At 37.4% G+C, this 22,109-nt stretch overlaps 1 protein-coding gene across 1 annotated transcript; it reads right to left on the reverse strand.

The window, feature by feature from the left end:
* Positions 1 to 3,371: 3,371 nt before the first annotated feature.
* LOC113572964 (myosin-7-like) lies at positions 3,372 to 15,306 on the reverse strand. Its single transcript, XM_081696154.1, has 36 exons — positions 15,106 to 15,306; positions 14,867 to 15,010; positions 14,626 to 14,782; positions 14,071 to 14,098; positions 13,873 to 13,975; positions 13,699 to 13,791; positions 12,860 to 12,923; positions 12,668 to 12,766; positions 12,465 to 12,568; positions 12,086 to 12,224; positions 11,788 to 11,906; positions 11,551 to 11,700; positions 11,277 to 11,447; positions 10,877 to 11,190; positions 10,691 to 10,754; positions 10,245 to 10,450; positions 9,343 to 9,466; positions 9,103 to 9,239; positions 8,767 to 9,022; positions 8,438 to 8,680; positions 8,179 to 8,355; positions 7,949 to 8,094; positions 7,744 to 7,834; positions 7,270 to 7,659; positions 6,868 to 6,994; positions 6,665 to 6,783; positions 6,391 to 6,587; positions 6,088 to 6,271; positions 5,503 to 5,668; positions 5,281 to 5,405; positions 4,848 to 5,156; positions 4,543 to 4,746; positions 4,155 to 4,451; positions 3,932 to 4,036; positions 3,628 to 3,723; positions 3,372 to 3,524 (listed from the first exon to the last, which is right to left on the reverse strand). The coding sequence occupies exons 1-36, from the start codon at positions 15,304 to 15,306 to the stop codon at positions 3,372 to 3,374; spliced, it is 5,802 nt and encodes a 1,933-aa protein (XP_081552280.1).
* Positions 15,307 to 22,109: the final 6,803 nt, after the last annotated feature.

Here is a 22,109-nt window from a genome sequence, read left to right on the forward strand (position 1 = left end):
TTTATGCAGTGCTCTAGGTCAAATGGTACCTCATTAGGAAGAGAGCTAAGATTGGACCGAATATTTTGATAAGAAACATGAGTATCATGCTATAAGTTGAATTTAAAGAGAATTTAAAAACTGTGAAAATACCCTGAAATACCCTCAGTGAGTTAACTGATAAAAATTCCACTGTGGAAGTGTAGCTCTGATATTATCTCACTGTCCCTTTACAACTATTGTATTAGCAGGATTGAAGAGAGCACTTCCCCCCTACTCCACCCCCAGCCCCAGTTTTTTTCCCATCTGTTCTATTTTGTCTGAACATGGTAGGATGACAGTGGGATGATAACCTCACTGTGTATTTGTTTTGCAAAAGCGCATAATTTAACAGAAAAACCATTAGCTTTGAAAGGTCTTAAACATGGGATGTACAATGTTAAAAGCACATAACATAACATATATAAAACATACATAAAAACACAGATCTTAGATGAGAGTGCCACGGCGTTGCCCCAGTGTGAGCGCCACTGTGGCTTGAATAACATTTGAACAGTTATAAATGTATTACACTAATTTACATAATTTGAGTTTTAATATTTCAAAATTCAAAATATTTTGCAATGCACACTGCACATTCTAAAAAGTTAACACATTCTTAAGCATTGGAGAGTTCTTAAGCCATTATTGTAGCCAACCCCATGCGATACCAATTTTGAAGGTGTTGTAAATGATTTGTAAAATTTGAAGTGCACAAGCACAGAGTGCTACTTCCGGTGTACAATGAGAGCAAAATGCCTATTTAGTAACTGGAGTGCAAACCATGCAATCAATATTAAAGAAAATCTGAACATCAGTATGGGCAGTGAACAGTCCAATTTATGATGTGGCAGAGCAAGCTTTAGGCCCTAGTCAAGTTTGTGTTGGTTTTATGGTTGTTAAGAAAAATTAAATGGCAGTGTGCATTTATTTGTTGTTAAATGGTATAATTTGCCATTGTCTTGCAGCTGCTTTTCATATTATATTGGAATAGTGCTTGAAAGCTTCTATCCTTTTGTCAAACAACATAGAGTATGCAGTAGTAGATAGCAACAATGCATAGTTAAGTATATTTTTCAGTATTTGTACTTATTTATTTATGCTTTTTGGAGACTGAACTTTTACTCCACTGCAAGTAGAATGAAATAGATGCTGCTTTTGATTCTGTTGTATTTGTGTAACAATGAAGTAATTTGGTAAGCTTATAAAGTATGTATTGTATGTTTAATAAATAGTAAACTGAGAAATTAATGATTACATTTTACTTTTGATAATTAGTTAAAATAAAAGCCAATGCTTTGGATAGAAAAACTAAATAAATTATACCATCTGTCACAAGCATACCCATTTTTAATGAAACATTACATTAATGCTTTTACATAATCCTTTAGCTTCAGTCTTTTTCTATTATTTAAAGTATCTTTTAAATTTGGATAAACAAGCTTTAGTTCACGTACTTGACTTTCACTTTTAGCAGAGGAATATAATTATTTCTGCTTTCATATGAGGATTTCAGTGCTCTGAGCTATGATTTTTCTGTTTCCAAGTTTGTGTAGTTATCAATGTTTTGAACTTCATAGATGTTTCAAATGTTTACATTTCAAATAGAATTACAATTGATGTTGCTCAGTTCCTTCTGCTAAGTGCCCATAAGTGATATTGTTTACAGACATTTATTCTAGTGATTTATTCTAGTGATTATTCATCAGATTCTCAAGACACAAATCACTATTTTAGAACTCATAATTTTGTTCACATTTTAAAAAATCAGTTTCCAAATCTTTTACTGCAATTCCACTAAATGGATAGTCAGGATATTTATGTGAAAATTTGTCTTGGTGCCTAATTAGTCTTTTTAAGACTAGGCATTTTAGGACTATTGATTTATCAGGACCATTATTAATAACGTAAGTTGTAAGGGCATTATCTGCTACACTGTTGCAGCTCTAATAAAGGCCACAATCTATTAAAGCTGTTGTGTAAGGTACAGTGAATAGCTGAAAAATGTTATGCAACTCACTGACAATGCAAACAGCATGGGAGAGAGTTAAGTTGGAGGTTGACTTTATTCTGTTTGCCTACAGGCACACAAATCATAGAGAAGACATATTTTTGATGGAGATTCAAGTTATGGCTTCACTCTTCCTCATGTCCTTTCTGTAAGAAAATGGAAAAAAAAAGCAAAAAGGTAAATATGTCATAGGTAATTATTTAATTTTGTCAAGTAGTTTCTATTAACATTAACTCAGCATGCTATAACTACTTGAATTGGTTTATGTTATTATATATGTTATTATATGTTTTTAAGTATACCAATTTCTATTTCTGTTTTATTACCATTTGAAATATGTTGTGTCAGATGTAGTTGGTTGATGTTGATGGCATTCTACTATCAAACTAATCCCGAGAATACTACTAAGACAAATTAAAGAATTTGTGAAATTTGAGAACATTTTATAAAAAGAATTTGTGCAAAACTACTTTTATTATCTTGTTCCTGCACCCTGCTCCTTGACTGTTACATCCATGCCTGCTGTTTGCATTCAAAACATGCATTAACAATGAATTGGAGTTGCTGCACATTACATGTTGCACAAAACAGTGCCATGATGAATATCATTTTCATTATATTTGTCTCACGGAACGCTCGGCTCCCGCGAGGCATGTGGTTTGGCCAGCTACGTGCATTGGGAGGACCCTCATTTGTGGCCACGCCTGCATACATCTTTGTTTGTCTATGTGTATTTAAACCCACGTCAGGGAGTGCAGCGTTGTTGGTCATTGTTGACGTAGCGTGTGGATGTAACAGGTTGATGTTTCATGGAAATGTTTCATGATAATGTTACATGTTTTCGATATTGTTAACTGTGTTTAACTGTTTGTTTACTGTCAACTGTTTCATGTTCGTCTTAACATTTGTAATGCTTGTGAGTGCTGTTATCGTTCCGTGTGTATCTGTAAATAAATGTACGTCCCAGTCACTGGAGTTTGTGCGTCCTGCCGCTCGCCCTGCGGCACTCGGGCCACCTCGCGTTACAATTTGTCACAGTGTCAGTGCTTTAAATGATTGACAGCAAAGACAGAAATATAGCATTTTAAAAATCCCAGAGAATAATATATGATGTCTCTATCACACATCACATCTGTATTTTAATTTTTATAATCATATGGCATAACATAAAATAATATTGAGCTATTATATTCATAACTAGTTTCATGGTATTGATGATTTAGGTTTAATGCTTTTTTGAACAATTACAGAAATTCCCCTGTGGTGTAATAAATGTTGATTCTAAATACTGTGAATGTAACCAGCAGATAGCAGATGACACTTTGCTCTCCATTGCAGTTACTTAATTCAAGCCACTCACCTTGGAGCCAGTGTCACGACTCTTGGCCCTCAGTTTGTTGACCTGAGACTCAGCAATATCAGCCCTCTCCTCTGCCTCATCCAGCTCATGCTGCAGCTTGCGGAACTTGCCCAGATTGGCATTGGACTGCTCCTCCTGTAAAATAATGAATAGTTGATGTAAGAAAACAGGAGCACAACAATAAAATTACAATTGAAAGAAAAGTCTAACAGGGTTATAAAACGATTAAATTACTTACAGCTTCCTCTGCAGCTCTCTTATAAGATTTAACTTTCAGCTGCAATTTGTCTACCAGGTCTTGCAGACGTGTAAGATTCTTACGGTCCTCCTCAGTCTATGAGTGAGAAAATATAACATGTTTTGGGGTTTTTTTTGGGGGGGGGGGGTTTACCATTTTTTGCTAATTATTTCTACAATAACATTTTCCCATGATATTCAAAAACAAAATAACCTACACCTATTTTGATTATAAATATTTAATTGTAATATAGAAATTTTAGTACTACCTTTTTTACAAAAAAAAAAAAAAGAGCATGGCCTACCTGGTAAGTGAGTTCTTTGATGCGTCTCTCATATTTACGAATACCCTTTACAAAGTCACTGGCCTTTCTCTGCTCCAGCTCCACCTCATTTTCAAGCTCTCTCACCTAGAAGAAATATAACGCTAGACTTATTCAAGTCCAAACTATGATAGCATTTTAGATTATGTATTTCTGAACTATTTTAAAGTGTTATCATATTTGTAAAACTATTGTAGTTACTCACCCGAGCCTCTAGTTTCTGGACCTGTTTCTTGCCACCCTTCATGGCGATTTGCTCAGCTTCATCCAGACGGTGCTGCAGATCCTTTATAGTCTGCTCCATGTTCTTCTTCATGCGTTCCAGGTGAGCACTAGTGTCCTGCTCCTTCTTCAGCTCCTCTGCCATCATGGCAGCATCAGTGATGGCTTTTTTGGCTTTTTCTTCAGCATTCCTGCACTCTTGAACAGCCTCCTCTACCTCAGTCTGAAGCTGGGAAGTGTCTCCCTCTAGCTTCTTCTTCTGGTTTAGCAGGCTGGTGTTCTATAAATAGTGGAGATTTAATATATTATGCCATGTCTATAATAAATTCCGCATTGTTTCATGTTCACAACAGGATACATTTATATATTACCTGAGAGTGCAACAGCTGAACCCTCTCAGTCACATCCAGCAGTTCTTGCTCAGCCAGTTTCCTGCCTCTCTCTGTCTGCTCCACCAAGGACCTCAGCTCATCCAGTTCAGCCTGCAGCAGATTGTTGCGCCTTTCCACAATAGCAATGTTCTCTTTGAGGTCATCATTAGCTCGGAGAGCATCATCTAGATGTAGTTGAGTGTCCTTCAAAGTAAAAGTCCACAATAAAGCAACAATTCATAATTGAATAGAAATGCTGCAACATTTCTACTTTCCAGCATGTCACTTTTTTCAGGCATTTATACCTTCATATGTCCATGGAGACTCTTGAGTTGCTTCTGGGCCTCTGCAGCCTGCCTGTTAGCCTGGCTGAGTTGGATCTCCATCTCATTTAGGTCTCCTTCCATCTTCTTCTTCAGTCTGAGAGCTTCATTTCTGCTGCGAGTCTCAGACTCTAGAGAGCTTTGCAGGGTATCCATCACTCTTTGTTGGTTTCTCTTGGCCTGCTCCATTTCCTCATCCTTTTCAGCCATCTTGCGCTCTATATCAGCCTTCACTTGATTGAACTCCAGCTGAGCCCTTAAGAGCTTTCCTTCTTCATGCTCAAGGGAGGCCTGTGAAATCCAGAACAGCATCCAGAATTTTCAAATCCTTAATTTTATATTCACTTAATGATTCCAAAATGATATTCATGTTTATAACTTAGACGTATGTTGTTGAAGAAAATAAAAACAATACCTCAGCTTCTTCCAATGCAGACTGAATTTCAGTCTTTTCCTGATCTAACTGTTTTCGGATCTTCTCAAGCTCATGTATGCTTTTCCCACTCTCACCAATTTGCTCAGTGAGGTCAGAAATCTCCTCTGTTTAACAAACAAAAGTACAGCTGATCAGTATGTGTTATTTGTAGAACAAGTAATATTCATTAAAATGCCACACAAATATACCAAACATTGCTACCTTGTAGGTTCTTGTTCTCCCTTTTAATGGTCTCCAGGTGATCCAAACATTCCTCATAAGAGTTCTTCAGTTTGAACAGCTCAGTGCTTAGACATCTGGCCTCCTTTTGGGAGCTCTCTAGCTCACTTTGACTCTCTTCATATTTTTGCTTCCATTCAGCAAGAATCTATTTTATACCAACAATGTGAAATTAATTATGGTATTTTGAGTTGGGAAAGGGTGGTAGTACTTGAAGGCACTTGCCAAAGACTAGTTATGTTGGGAAAAAAACATCATGAAGTTGCATTCATTTTAATGTCAGTATTTACATTCATGGATAAGGCTTCATGATTTATGTAATCCTCAGTAAATGGTAGTTTTTGGATTCCTGCATGCTTGGCCATGCATGGGCTTCATGTATGAAAATTATCCACAATGAGAGATGATTTTTCATGTATATACACTGTATAAATTTTTATATTATCAGAAAAATAGTGATATGAAAATTAACTAGGCAGTATGTGGCCTATTTACAAAGAGAGTGTAGTTTTGCAACAAAGTTAAACAAAAAGGAAGTTAAACAAGAAGGAACAAGCATGTTATTACTTTGTCAAAGTTTCTTTGTTTCTTGTCCAAAGCAGCAGCAGCAGCATTGGATCTTTCCACATCAACCATGAGATCTTCAATCTCATTCTGGAGTCTGTGCTTGGTCTTTTCCAGGGAAGAGCATTTGGCATTGACAGCTTCCACAGCTTCCTCTGCATCTTGTAATCGCTGAGCAAGTTTCTTCCTGGATAAAGGAAATTTTAACTTGCACTTTGTCTTGCACAATGCAATTCCAAATTCTTTATGTTGGCTCCTAAAAGCTAAGTACTACTGATTTGAAAATTCAGTGGTTTTATTTCTTACTTTGCATCTTCCAACTCTTCTGTCCTCTGGATGGCGTCAGTTTCATACTTGGTCCTCCACTGAGCCACCTCAGAATTTGCTTTGGACAGACTGCGCTGAAGCTCAGCCTTGGCCTCCTGCTCCTCCTCAAACTGCTCTCGTAGCAGGTCAGCATCATGGCGAGCAGACTGCACTGCATGGGCCAAGGCATTTTTAGCCTGGAAGAAAATGATTAATTAAAAATAAACACTGCTTAGCCAGAATAAAAAATGGAAAGCACACATTGTGCAAATACCTTCACTTCTTCTTCAAGTTGTCTTTTGAGATCCTCAGTCTGTTGGGTATAAGACTGCTTGCCTCTGGTCAGCTGAGATACCAAGGAATCTTTCTCTTCCAACTGTCTTGCAAGTTCACCTTCATTACAAATGTATTTATTAAAATAATAGTACAGCCAAAATGCTACCTGGCACACACCACATGCCTTATCTAAGATCTTACAATTTTCAGTTTGCAGTTTAGATTTTTGCATGCTGAAGTCATTGATGCTACGTTGTCCTTCCTCAAATTTAGTCCTATATTCACTCATCTGGTCCTCCAGAGTCCTGCACATTTTTTCTAGATTTGTCTGGCACAGAAAATAGACATCAGCAATGCAATAGTCAAGACATAAGTAAACATGGCATTGAATGAAGCATAAAAGCAAATAAACAAAATAAGATTTACAAAAAACACCATTTTTATGGAATATGTATTTGAAATGTCCATTTTATATTATCAAGACTGATAGGGAAATTAGCTCTATGCAGTTAGCCTGTTATGCAAGAAGGTGAAGTTCGTGTGGGGTAATAGTATAATTAGTAATGAAGAAGCAAAAAACCAAACAAATAGTAAAGGGTGTACTTTGGCCTTGACAATGTGCTCCATGTTGGAGACAACATCGTCCAGCTCCAGTCTCAGTTCGCTCTTTTCTTTCTCAAGCTTCTGCTTCACTCTTTGTAGGTTGTCTATCTGCTCTCCAAGGTCAGCCACACTGTCAGCATGTTTCTTCCTCAGAGTTGCAGCAGTGGCCTCATGCTGTAAAGTGGCCTCTTCAAGATCTCTGCGCAGTTTTTGGAACTCAGCTTCTCTCTTCTTGTTCATTTCAATCTGTGCAGAAGTGGCACCACCAGCCTCCTCCAGTCTCTCACTGATCTCTTCCAGTTCTCTGGCCAAGTCTGCCCTCTGTTTTTCAACCTTAGCACGTGCAGCTCTCTCAGCCTCCAGTTCTTCCTCAAGTTCCTCAATACGAGCCTAGAGTTGAAGGTATTAAATTAAGTGTGTCACATCCAAACCAGTAATTAAAATGTGTGCAATTCAAATGAGACAGGGGATTACCTGCAGTTCCTTTAGTTTCTTCAGAAGCTGGGCTGCTATTGCTTGCTCATCCTCAATCTTACTATTGATTTGGCTGATCTCAAAATCCTTCCTGAATTTTTAATAAGCAAAAAATAAATAAACATGTGTATATGCTGTATATTAGATGGTGAATTGTGATTTAATGTTACATTTTTGCTTTCTGTTTATTTTATAAGAAGCCTACTTTTTCAGCCTCTCCTCCAACTGTTGCTTGTCATTTTCTAGGTCCATGACATTCTCTTGGGTCAGTTTTAAGTCTCCCTCAAGCTTTCTCTTAGCCCTCTCAAGGTCCATACGGAGTTTCTTTTCCTGTTCTAGGGACCCCTCAAGCTGGATAGGAAATAGTAATATTAATTTATGTGACACGTAATGTTCTTGTAATCATAAATATGTAATTGTTAACTTATCACTGACATCATCGACTTGCTGTTCTAGCTTGGCTTTGGCTTTGGTCAGAGTGTTGACTTTATCCTCTTCACTCTGGAGGTCATCAAGTGTTTGCTGATGGGCCTCTTGAAGAGCTTTCTTCTCCTTGGTCAGCTTAGCAATGATTTCATCCAGGGCTGCCATCTCTTCTGTCAGGTTTTTTACCTAGGGGAAAAGATACAGCATAAGCTAAGCTTTGAAAAAAGTAAATTCAATTAGCATTCCAGTAATGATTATAAGACCAGACCTTGTTCTCTGTGGCATGTTTCTCCTTCTCCACTTTGGCTAAGGTTAGCTCAAGATCATCAATGTCCTTCTTAAGTTCAGAGCATTCATCCTCTAGTTTTCTCTTTTTTGCAACCAACTCTGCATTCATTTCTTCTTCATCCTCCAATCTCTCAGTCAGCTCTTTGCATTTAGCTTCAAGTTGGATCTTGTTCTTAATTAAACCCTCACATCGCTCCTCAGCATCACAAAGGTTGTCTTGCTCCTGGTAAGGTATTTGTGATAAATTAGATCATTCTGAGATATATGTACTTTTAACATGTGAAATAGCTCAACAGTAATTGAACTCACAGCCTGGACTTGGAGTTGCAGGTCATTTTTCTCTTGGAGAAGCGTGACCATTTTCTCTTCAAGCTCCTTCCTGCGGGCTTCGGATTTGGCATAAGCCTCTTTTAACTTTAGGAATTCTTCCTTCATGTTGGCCATCTCCTTTTCAGCTTCAGCAGACCGTAGTAGTGGTTTAATCTTAAAGTACAACTTCATCCAAGGCCAGTTCTTCACTCCCATGAAAGCTCTGACATTCCACTGGATCACAAGCAAGGCATCTCTACAAGGTGACACAACAAATGTTAAGACATTTTTTATGTTTAATACTAAACATTCTTAAGAACTGGAGAACATAATTACCGGCGCTCAACAATTTTCTGGAACTCAATTCTTGAGAGAAGTCCACGTGACCGGGCCTGAATGCCAGTGATGATGAGAGCAAGGCGATCATCTCTCATCTCTTCAAGCAGACCCAGCAGACCAGCCTTGAAGAACACCTTAAAAATAACAGATAATCGTGTTTATGGCCATTTTTTGCTAAATAAATACCTTTAGCTGCTGATGTATGCAAGAAAATCAATATGAATTGTACCACCACACCTTAGTATGTCCAAACTTATATTGGTTATGGTCAATGTCTAAGGAGCCCAACAATTTCTCAGCTCCTTTCCTACTGTCGATGAACTGTCCTTCAGGAATAGCAGCAGGATTCAAAATACGATATCTGAAAATGTACAATATAGACCAAGTAGAATCATTTTACTAGCACTGAGTACATTGTACTCGCACTGGCATTTTAGCATATTATATTGCCTCTGGTTATATGCAAAGTACTTTATAATGAAATAATTTAAATAATAATATTTTAAATAATTTAAATAATAAATATTTTCTAGATTAATGGTATTCTTAAACATGGCGGTTAGGTTGACTGGATAATCTAAATTGTGTTTTATGAATGTGACCTGTGTGTACGCTTGCACAATGGGTGCATGTATGTCCAGTGATGGTTTGTGCTCTATCATGGCCTTAACCTCCTCCTTTTCCCCTGTAACCGGTGCAGTCCACCAATTGGCTGTGGTTTCCAACTGAGATTACACTGTGTGCAAATTGGCTGCTGCTTCTCATCGGTGTGTGAGTGATTGTAAAAGCTTATATCTGTCTGTAAATCGTCCTTGAATTTGAGAAAAGCACTATATAAATGTAACTAATAATAATAAAAGTAACTGTCTATTGCGTATCTACTAACTAAGTTAAATTAATTATTGTATAGTAATTTGCATTCATACTAATTGTTTACACATCTCAAGACAAAAATTAGCTAGGAGCCATCTTTTGATATTTGCAGTGTGAAAAATAGGAAATTCTATTTCCTCAATTATCTTTTTGTATTACAACTTTGTTCAGGTATCTTTTGTGAAACTCTAGTTGTCCATTTGATGTGTCTGGCATTTCTTCAGCATCAACTCAAACATTAATGAGGTGATATGGAAAAATATTACCTCTGTTTGAAATCTCCATACAGGATCCTGTTGGGGAAGCCCTTTCTGCAGATTCTGATGCCCTCCAGCACACCATTACAGCGGAGCTGGTGCATGACCAGAGGATTTTCCATGGCCCCAGGAGTCTTGGTCTCATTGGGGATAATGCAGCGCACAAAGTGGGGATGAGTTGATCTCAGGTTGGTCATCAGCTTATTCAAGTTCTCCTAACAATGGAACATATAGAGCATATTGTACATAAAGAGCATATTTTACATCTCTTACAGTTAACGAAAAACTTTACAAGTGTAAAAAGAGAAACCACATAACCCTTTCTGTAAAATTGAAACTTTATGCAACTTTATTTTGTATGTTCACTGTATTTATTTATTATTTAAATTTGTGTATAGGAAATATATTTTATAGTTCTATATGTATAAAAACTATTTTAAAAAAGGTAATCTTACCCTGTGAAGAGCAGACACAGTCTGGAAAGAAGAACCCTTTTTCTTCTTTTCCTTGCCTTTTCCACTTGCATCTGACATGGCTATAAAGAGAATATACCTGAGTTATGCAAGAGGTAAGAACTTAAGATCGGTATAGTAGATGATTTCTATGATGAATTAAGCCATTCACCATACAGATGAATCCACATACCTGAGTCAGCACCAGCATAATTTGCAAATAGGTAAGATAACAGTTTCATGGTAGACTTCTGGTACAGCCCCACTACAGTCTCATTGAGGGGATCCTTGTTTTTAACCAGCCAGTTGTTAATATTGTAGTCAACAGTACCAGCATAGTGAACCAGGGAGAAGTGAGCCTCTGGTTTACCCTTTACAATCCTGGGCTTTTGAAAATTGCCAGATTTTCCCAAGTGGTTATCATAAAGCTTAGCTTTGAATGTGGAATCACTGGCCTTGGGAAACATACATTCCTCTTCAAGGATGGACATGATACCCATGGGCTACAGATGCAATAATATATGTGGGTTATTTTCAGGTCAAACTGTTATGTCAAATTTCATGTTTCTCAGTTCACATTTGAACCCACCTTTTCAATGAGATCAATACAAGCCTGTAAGTCCATGCCAAAGTCAATGAACTCCCACTCAATACCCTCCTTTTTGTACTCCTCTTGCTCCAAAACAAACATGTGATGGTTGAAGAACTGCTGCAACTTCTCATTAGTGAAGTTGATACACAGTTGCTCAAATGTGTTAAACTGGAACAGTTTGAAATCAATGTCATTAGCACAGCAGAAGTACAAGAAGTACTCTAAGTGAAACACTGGAAGTGGTATACTTGAAGATAGCATAAGAACTTACATCAAAGATCTCAAAGCCAGCAATATCCAACACACCAATGAAATACTGCCGAGGCTGCTTGGTGTCCAAGGATTGGTTGATTCTTATAACCATCCAAAGAAACATCTTCTCATAGACTGCCTTTGACAGCGCACCAATAGCATAATACACCTGACAGAAATCAGAAATGATCTGTTACAGCAGAGACCTGTTTTCATGAACCTTTTTTATTCACTTTATGTAAAAACTATTTTTCACCTGTTGGACATTTTGTCCTTTTGTGACCCACTCATTTCCTACTTTGACTCTGGGGTGACACAGAGCCTTGATGAGATCAGCAGAGTTCAGACCCATCAGATAAGCTGATTTGTCTGCATCTGAAGATATAGACATGCACGTTATTACTGCATGTTCCCAATTAATTTACACCGCAACATCTATGTTCACCTAATAGACAGAATTTCCTTTAATGAAATTCCATAGTGCTTCGTTTACTACCTGGTCACTGAGGCAATTCATCTCTAAATTAATGGTTGATTATTGAGTTTGAACTGACCCTCAGTTCCATCAGCCTCAGCCTGCTCCTCTCTCTGCTTCTGCTTGAACTTCATGTTGCCATAGTGCATGATGGCACCAGTCAGCTTATAGATGCTGTTCTTCTCCTCCTGGGTGAAGCCCAGCACATCAAATGCTTCCTAGAGAAAAAGCACGTTTTTCAAATATAGGTATATTGCATTTCTGCACCTCAAGAATATTTAAGGATAGACAGTACTTTCAATGCAATAAATGTACTTAGTAATTCATGAAGAAATTACTATTAGAATGTATACATTTAGTTATTATAGTTATATTATTGTTGTTGTTGTTAAAGTTAAATTACAAATCCTTTGCCCAAATAAATTTGTGAGAAAATGGACAACTCTTTTGTTACACACATCAGTAGCCATCAGCTCATCTGCATCATTAATAGATGCCACTTGTGTCTCTCCTTGGGAGATGTAGGCGTAATCATAAGGGTTAGCAGTAATAAGCAGCATTTCTGAAAGAAAGAGATTAATTTATTTTTATGGTAATTTTTTGTAGTTATGTATATTTTTAAAAGATATTAAGGAAAATATAAATATTTTTTCTTTCTGACCTAGTAGTTCTGGTTTCTTCTGAGACAGTATCTGATAGAAGATATGGTAATCTCTCTCAGCTTTGAGCTGGAAAGTCACACGGGACTTCTCCAGAAGATCTGTATTAATTTAAAAAAAAAGTAACTGAAGTTCTTACATCTTTCAGAATTGGGAGATTTTCCTATTTTTATTTATTAAAGAAAAGTACTCACAAGTCTCAATATCTGCAGAGGCAAGCTTGCCAGTGGCCCCAAAATGGATTCGAATAAACTTGCCCTGTTAGAAACAAATCAGAAATATTTACATTTTTAGCATGTGGCGAACGACCTTAGCAAAGAGACATACAAACATTTATTAGCAATAACATTGTGTGTGCATACATTTATATGGAAGGATCATATACAGGAACAAATGCATATGCAGACTAATGAGCTTGACAGTCCTGAGTCCAAATGGGAGAAGCCACAGAGAGTGATTCTAGGCTAAGACGTAACTAGACTAAGATCCTATAGGACTTCCAAATTCAGACAAATAAGCAAGTAGTGGTGAACCAACCACATATTATGATAGTAGATAAGATGCAGAAACAGCAATAATAAAAACAGCGGTAACAGATATGGCAGTCCCAAGTGATGGAAACATCCAGTGGAAAAGAAAAGGTTGGAAAAATACCTGGGACTGAAATAAGAAGTAAAGGGAACAAGAAAGATTAATAACAAGGTTGTCCCAGTAGTGATATGGTCACTTGGGCCTTTGACCACTAAGCTATATGAACATAAGCTTACATTATAAGCATTATAATAATTCATTATTGTTCAGCATGCATCAACTTTGCATTATTTAGAAATGTGTGTCAATGATTATGGCCTACTCAGATAAGGATCAGTATTCTCACATCAAATTTGTCATTGCTCAGTGTTATACTGATTTATACTGATTGTTATAAATATCTTTTCATGTATTTTGCAGTACACATTGTTCTTTTGGCCTTTAAAATGCTCATTAATATAAGTATACAGGCAAAAATTTACTTCAGAAGTAAGACACTCACAAAACGAGAGGAATTGTCATTTCTGATGGTCTTGGCATTACCAAAAGCCTCCAGAGCAGGGTTACACTGAATGATTTGATCCTCCAGAGTTCCCTGGAAACAAAGCATGTATGTTAGAATGCTGTGTCCATAGACTGATCAGTAAAGCTGTGTAAAATCTATTAATTTTCCAACCTTTTTGTCATTTGTATCCTTCTTTATACCGCCAGCAGCAATACTGGCAAAGTACTGAATGACTCTCTTGGTGTTCACAGTCTTCCCTGCACCAGATTCTCCACTATATAAAGAGAGATTGTTTAGTAAAACTAAACTGTTCTTTGGAACTATGCAGCAGATATAGCCAATTATAATTCCTATAAAACACAGACTTACGTGATGAGAATAGACTGGTTTTCCCTATCTGAAACAAAGGATGTTTTAAAATCAACTTAAAAATCTCAATGAATGTATAGTTTATGAATAAATAAGCAGTTAAAAACAAAGTTTGTAAAGCAGTTGCATCCTGTCTTTTGGAAAATCCAACAGTTTTAGGGTAGAAATGATAAAGGAATCAGAATAAATAATTGTTGACTAATGTTCTTGTATTTAAGAAGAACAAGCAGTTCAGCTTTAACAAGTAATTAAAAACAATTTGTAAAGCCATTGCATCCTATCTTTTGGAAACAGTTTCAGTTCATGATATATAAAAAGGGTTTTTGTCAAAGACTAGAAATAAAAACAGTATCAGAATGAAACTGATGTGTTAAAGGATTTTTGACTGTTGTTTCTTGTATTTGACACCTGTGTACCTATTAAGGTAGAACAGAATACAATTTTTCCCTAAACACATATTGCCAGTATTTAAGAAAATTATGGGTGTAGGTTCTACTCTTTACCCTTGAGGTCCCAGATTGTGGTTAGTTATGTGCTGAATAGTTTAATGAATACCTGCAAGCATGTACTGATAGGCGTTATCAGAGATGGAGAAGATGTGAGGAGGAGCTTCACTCCTCTTCTTGCCCCTGTAGGCAAGTACAACTTCTTGGTTGTACACTGGCAGCCACTTGTAGGGGTTGACAGTTACACAGAAGAGGCCAGAGTAGGTCTGCATAGAGAGGATCCTAGGGTTACTATTTTCACATCCATACAAAATAAGTGTATAGGTGGAAACTATACATGTCTAACTCACGTAGATCATCCAGGCTGCATAACGCTCTTTGAGGTTAAACAGCACAGCAGGCTCATGGAGGAAGGTGAACATCGCCATGTCCTCAATTTTATCAAACTTTGGTGGGTTCTGAGGGAGAACATCAGCCTCCTTGACAGTCACAGTCTATGTATGATATGGGGAAAAATATCTCACATTTCATATTTCACTGTACTGAATTATGTAAACATTCTATTACATTTTAGCAGTAAGTTCCTTACCTTTCCATGCTCAGTGCCAACAGTAACTTTGTCACCATCTCTGCTGATAATGGAGGCCTTGACATACTCAACTTCAGGGTGAGGGACAAAGCATTCTTTCTTCATGTCAAAGGGGCGTGTTTGGGCCTCCAGACGCTCCTTGTCAGACTTCCGCAGGAAGGAGGCAGCAGCCCCAAACTCCTCCATTGCAGCATCTCCCATCTTTCAAGAGGACTAAAGACACATTCAGCAGTTGAAACCTGAATATTAGCATAGTGATATAATAGTAAGCAAATAACTGAAATTTGATCTCCAAATTTTAAAATAGAAACAGCTACCTAGTCTGATGGGATATATATACTTCTTAGCACTTTTTTGTATAATCAAAAAATATGTACTATCAGCTATATTTTGCCACACTTTTGCGAAACAAATATCCACTAGGGACATATATATTCCATGAGACTAGTTAGCTGTTTCTGCTTTATAAACTGGATAACTGATATATGGTCATTGAGCACTAAAATGTAAAAATCTATTCTGTTCTCCATGGAGAACAGAATCTCTGATAAACATATGAAATTTCATGAACATGGTAACTTGGTAACATGGTAACTATGCTTTTATATAAAGACATGGTAAGCTTACATATGTTTCTGTGTTGAGCACCCAGGTGAAATGTTATGTGCTAGACCTAGCAAAGGTAGAAAACAGATTTCTTCTCATTCATAGACTGATATTGGAGAGAATTTTAAATTGAGCATCTTGTTACATTTTTAATCTTTTTTGCATAATTTTATGTCATATATTAGACTCTTGTCTTGTATACATAGCTGCATCAATAACATTAAAGTTTTAAGCACAATGGCTTACCTTAAGTTGGAATGAGGTATGTGGTTAGAGCATATCCCAGCATCCCTTTATATAGGGACTCAGAAGAATCAGAATCTGAAGAATGTGGGAGGTGGTGATGGTGGTATACTGTATTTGGTTAGCTGTGTGGCCATTTTGGGTGGCCAAAACATCTAAAGCAGTAGAAGAGCAGCTGGGGGTCATTGTTAGAATAAAAACTAAGTCATCAGACCAGAGGGTTTTTTTGTCTACTAAAACTCTTTGCCTTTTTCTCCTTTTGCTCATTCTCATTTTCCCCTTTTCTCTTGTAATAAAAGATTATGGTTCATGAATAAATTCTATGATCTTAAGAGCCTCTTCACACACACACACACACACACACACACACACACACACACACACACACACACACAAATCCATCCCTTTTTAGTGTAAACAATTCGCATACAATGATAGAAGGTCTTTTTTTATTTTTGAAATGTTGTGCATTTGATTGTGCAATTTTAAATGAGCATAAGTTAACCATCATGGTTTTCCTGTGGGTTTACGTTGTATACTTTGGTATCACATAGACTATACTTAGACTATATCTCTGAACTGTATCTCTGTAGTGGCTGAACAGAGTAGCTGGTAACAAGAACATAGGTACTGATGAGAGAGCAGTTGTGGTTATTATTTTATTGATAAATTGACTTAATCTAACTGTTCTTTTATGGCTTCAACTATAAAAAAGTTTTCATGCAAATGATTACAAAACTATAAGACATCTCCAAATAAGCAAGTTAAGCCTTTATAGTCCATTACTAAACTGGTAGAAGCTGGTTTAGTTGATTATTATGTTAGGATGATGATACTGATTTGTTGGTCCTTTACTAATATTTTATTGGTTTGTGAAACTAGCTTGAAGAAATGAGGAAAAAATCCAGTAGGGTAACTGACTAGCTTCTTACTACAGAAAAGACAGCTTATAGACTGTTTTATGAATTATTGTGTTGTATGAAAACAAAAATTCTTGAAGAGGCAGGAAAACCAATCTGATAATCACATTTTCATGGCTTCACTGTAACCTTATTTTCAGTAGAGATAAGCTAAAAAAGGTCCTTTGATGTGTGAACCAAGTCAAGGTAATTAGTTTAACCCAAGATGTGCTTGATACTGTTAGATAATAGTGCATAATATTGTTAGATAATAATCACATAATTTGCCACTAAACTATCATCTTGTACCTAAGAAATTTTGTGCCAACTCAGGACTACCTTGACCCCTATGTATCTCAACTGCCTTCCTCTCTCTTTTCAAACACCTTACTTAGTCTTAGCACTTGGACAGCTTATTCTAGGCTCCCTTGTTCTTTATGGAGTTCCAGTCTCAGCTGTCTAATTTACATGGATTATCATCACACTGGAGCAGGGGTCGAAGAAATAATGGTACCTTACAGCTTGCTCCCCGATGTTTATGCAACTTGAGCCTCCTTTTGTCATATACTGCACTATTATTAGCATATTCTTGCATCTGTCATGAACAAAAGGTTAGAGAGTATGGGCTCATTGTCAACGTTTCTAATACTGCACTGACACAAGCAGGCATATTTGACCATAAACAATGCTGGCCTGAGAAGGTCTGTTTACATTAAATATGAAATAAAACATCACTTATAAGGTTTTCAAAAAATTTTGACTTTATTAGTTTTGTTTGTATAGCAAAATGCAAATAGGCAAAGAAGTTCAAATCGAAATAAGACAACTAGGCATTGTGTTGTCGCATAGTAAATTATTTTCCTGACCTTACTGCAATATAACTGATAAACAAGTGTGTTTTAATTGTTACTTAAAGATAGATAGTTATGCTAGCATACTTTTATTTTTGTTTGAGTAATTCATGTTGACTGCACCCTCTGGAAGTTGCAGAACAGTTTATGGAGAGGAACATGAAAGGAGTGCAGCCATATTTCAGCAGAGATAAATCAAGTTGATTTTTTCGTAAATGAACATGTCCAAAGACCAGCTTTCCAAAGTTCAAAAACAACATTGCTATTTAGCCCCTAGACACATGTGTTGGGGATGAGCACTAATGAGGGAGAGGAACAAGGCTGCTTAACTTTCAGGAAAGCTTGATGTGCCACTCAAATGCACAGGTGCAAACACAATTACTTGAACTGTGACTTCTCAAAAATTGCATAGAATTGTCTACCCTATACTGTTCGTCAGGTTCTGACTTCTTCCATTAGCTGCTACAGATGGAACATTCCATTCTGAACCCCATAGCCACACTTAAGGGCTCCATTCTCAGCTGTGCAGGTCCCTCAATGCCCTCAGCTGTGTGAGGCCACAAACATAACCCTTTGTACATCTTGGACAATGGGTAGGTTATAATTAGTAACATGGTAGGTGTTGCATCTTGTCACTTGATTTGGCTGAACATATGGATTCACCTTGGACTGCTCAGTAATCCTTTGTATGCCTTAGCAAATTAAATCATGTTAGATTCCCTAACTTTCTGGATTTAATTAGAATAGAGAACCACATTCAGATGTGTCTTTTAAGTTCTTTGACTATTTGGCTATTACTGTTGACCTTTTGTCATGCTATTTGCATGAAAATGGGTCAGTAAAAACTTTTCCCATCTATTCAAAAGCTGTTAACATTTTATATATATATATATATATGTATGTGTGTGTGTGTGTGTGTGTGTGTGTGTGTGTGTGTGTGTGTGTGTGTGTGTGTGTCCATACAACAAGCTCAACACCAGAGCTGCTGATCAGAAATTGAAAATCATGGCTAAGATGGACAGACTACCAAGCCATAGCAGACTTCCAAGACCAAGTGAAGTATCTGAAAGGCTGCTGCAAGATGTGAATGTAGCACTACAGACAGTCACTACTGTGACCATCATTGATACCAACCAACTGATAAATGCCACAACAACAGTGATACTTGAGATGCATGGCTACAAAATGAACATCATCAAGGAGCAGTATAGTCCATAGAGAAGGAGATTGGAGGCCAAACAGGCAACACAAAGAAGCCACCCAGCTTTCAGAAATACAGAAATGTGTGATGAAGGTACCTAATAAGTACAACAAATTGTCCATACCTGAGGCCTTGGAGACTGCCAAGTAAAAATAAACAGCTCTGGCTGCTCAACTGGAGAGGTTCAAGTTCAAGTTCAAGTTTGGTACAGTACAAGCCAGGAGAATAAACAGGATCTTCTCCCAGAACAACCTGAGTAAAAAAAGCCTCTGATTCAATGCCCCTCACATGGTTCCTGGAATGCTTGGGGCTGTATAACATCAACAGGACTCTAAGAAACTTTATCAAGAACTCAATGGGGCTGTGGAATACAACTTCAAGCCAATAGCTTGAGTCACCATCAAGCTTTTCCAAGGAGATGCCCTGTGCCTGAACCCCCTAGTGAGATCATTGCCAAGAGTGGCTACGGATACCTGGTACAGAATGGAGCAACCATCAGCTACCTCCTGTACATGGATGACATCATGCTGTAAGCCAGAAGTGAACAAGACATAAATTCACTAATCCATCTCACCCAGATATACAGCAACATCATTTGAATGTAATTTGGACTGGATAAGTGTAGTCGGATGGTTACCAGGAGAGGGAAGGTAACTAGAACAGAGGGGATTATACTACCAGAAAAGGTAACATAATAGATGTTGAAGGCAGCTACAAGTACCTTGGAATCCCACATGAAAATGTGAATCATGAAAAGGCCACAAGGAAAACAGCTACAGCCAATACAGTCAAAAAGGCAAGTCCTAAGAAGTCAGCTGAATGTGAGGAACAGGAACAAGCCCTGAATACAAGATCAATAGAGGCTGGGATCTACCACACCAGACAGGACCCCAGATGCAGGCTGTGCAAAGATGTCTCTGAGAAAATCCAGCACTTAACAGTGGAATGCAAGATGCTAGCAAGAAGAATGTACATGTAAACGCCATAACCAAGTGGCTGGCATAGTATACAGAAACGTGTCGAGTACGGGCTGGAAGTTTCAAGGTCAATGTGGGATACACCCCCAAATGTGGTGGAAAATGACCATGCTAAGATCCTGTGGGACTTCCAGATACCGACAGACAAGATGGAAATGGCTAACTAACCAGACATAATAGTGGTGGATGAACAGCAGAAGAGGGCCATTGTGATAGATGTGGAAATAGCAAGTGATAGCAACATCAGGAACAAAGAACAGGAAAAGCTCGAGAAATACCGAGGGCTGAAAGAAGAGCTAGAAATAATGAAGGTGAAGGTGAATGCAAGAGTGGTATCCATGGTAATCGAAGCACCAGGGGCTGTGTCACCCAAACTTGGAGAATGGCTCTAGCAGATCCCAGGAACAACATGCAAGCAAGCTGTAGCATGCTTCTGAAGCTCTAGGTGATGTTTATTAGATGTTTAAATCATTCGTGACACGACAGTCTAAAGTACTGAGAGTACCTTTCTACATGAACCTTTCTGAGAAATGGTTATATTCTTACCATTCTCCAATATAGGCCAGATCTGTACAATATCTTTGATGTTATGCAATGCACTTTCATCTGTGGACCATAAAACCCAGTAGGCATGTCATGCTATTGGTTTCCTGGTGGCCTCACTGTCCAAGCGTCTTCTCACCCAGCCATCTAGTTTAGATGGAAGCACAGATTTTGTCAGATTGTGTATGGTTCCATAAATGCCCTTCTTCATAAAAAAAAAAAAAAATGGATGTTCAATGCCTTGAAAGTTTTTTATATCCCACAACCGATATAAACCTTTCCACAAGTCTACCCTCAGTGTCTATTGCTATTCTTTCAGCTGGTTAAATGACATGTATATGGCCTTTTGCCCTTGAGGACAAAGATAACTGTGAAATTCCTGCTTAGTGCTCACTGTGATTGAGAAGAACAGCTTTGCTCATGTACAACTTTTGCAGCAGATGGTCAGTTCATGAAGGACCCACAATAGTCTTTTCACCTTCTCACTTTGCCTTTTCAGACCTTCAAACTACTTATGTTACATGGCTTATTCAGGGTCAATACAAAGACCTGCCCCAGATGATGCTAAAATGATTAGTATCTTAATAGCAGATTTGGCAACTATATTTTTGCCTTTAAGTTTTAATTAAAATAGGTATACTTAAAACTGTTTCTTCACAAAAAATATGATCTGATGTCTTGAAATATGAGTGCTGCTGTTCATCATATTAAATACTGTTTACTGTGAAAACAGTAAATAGTAAAACAGTTTTTAATGTAACTTTTTAATATGTCCAATGTGTAGTGGCATCAGCCACTAAACAATATAATGGTTACAGTAACTACTATAGAATATTGCCTGGGATCTCCAACAAGTACAGTATGTACTGTGGCACTCAGTGGAAAACTACGCTTTCTTAATTGCACTTTCTTAAGTGACCCATTTAACACTCCCTCCCCTCACTCGGCTGTTCTATGCTGACTCCTCCTTTAATACGTAATGATAATAAACACCTCAGGGTTGGGTACCATATGGCCTCAACACTTGACATTGTTTCTTTTCATTGCCTAAGATTACTTGTACAGTGTTTTCCTAGCAGACTGATTCTCAAACCCAAATTCATCAGAGGAATAATGAGACTGGTAAGTTGGGTATTTCTGCTGTACAAATATTTGTGTGTGCGTTTCAGAATTTTTTATTGTTTACTTATTGAAGAGCAATGAATATCTGTAATGCTGGGAGTCATGATGTATACACACAGTAAGACATGTATACAATCATATATAATTAATATTTAAATTATAAATACATTTAAATGATAAATTGCACACAATACGAACAATACAATATATATTATGGAAATCTGAAAATTAGTATTTCCACTGGGTAACCAAGTGTAATGACTGGTACATTTTGTCATCTTGCAGTTGCCTCTCATATAGTGTACTGAAATAGTCCTTGGAAACTAATATCACTTTTACCAAACATACCAGATATTATTCAGGGGTAGAGAGCAACAATGCATAGCTAAGTATAATTTTTTTAAATTTGTATTTTATTTAGCTATTTATGATTTTGGAGACTGAACTTTTAATCCGCTGTATCATGGAACGCTCCCCTTGCCACTGGTCACGTGGTGCGGCCCGTCGCATGCAGTGGGATTCACACTGTCTTATTTGTAACCATGCCCTCCTTCATAGCACA

This window comes from Electrophorus electricus, chromosome 14 (assembly GCF_041902795.1).
Source record: "Electrophorus electricus isolate QZ-2024a chromosome 14, ASM4190279v1, whole genome shotgun sequence".
NCBI lineage: Eukaryota > Metazoa > Chordata > Actinopteri > Gymnotiformes > Gymnotidae > Electrophorus > Electrophorus electricus.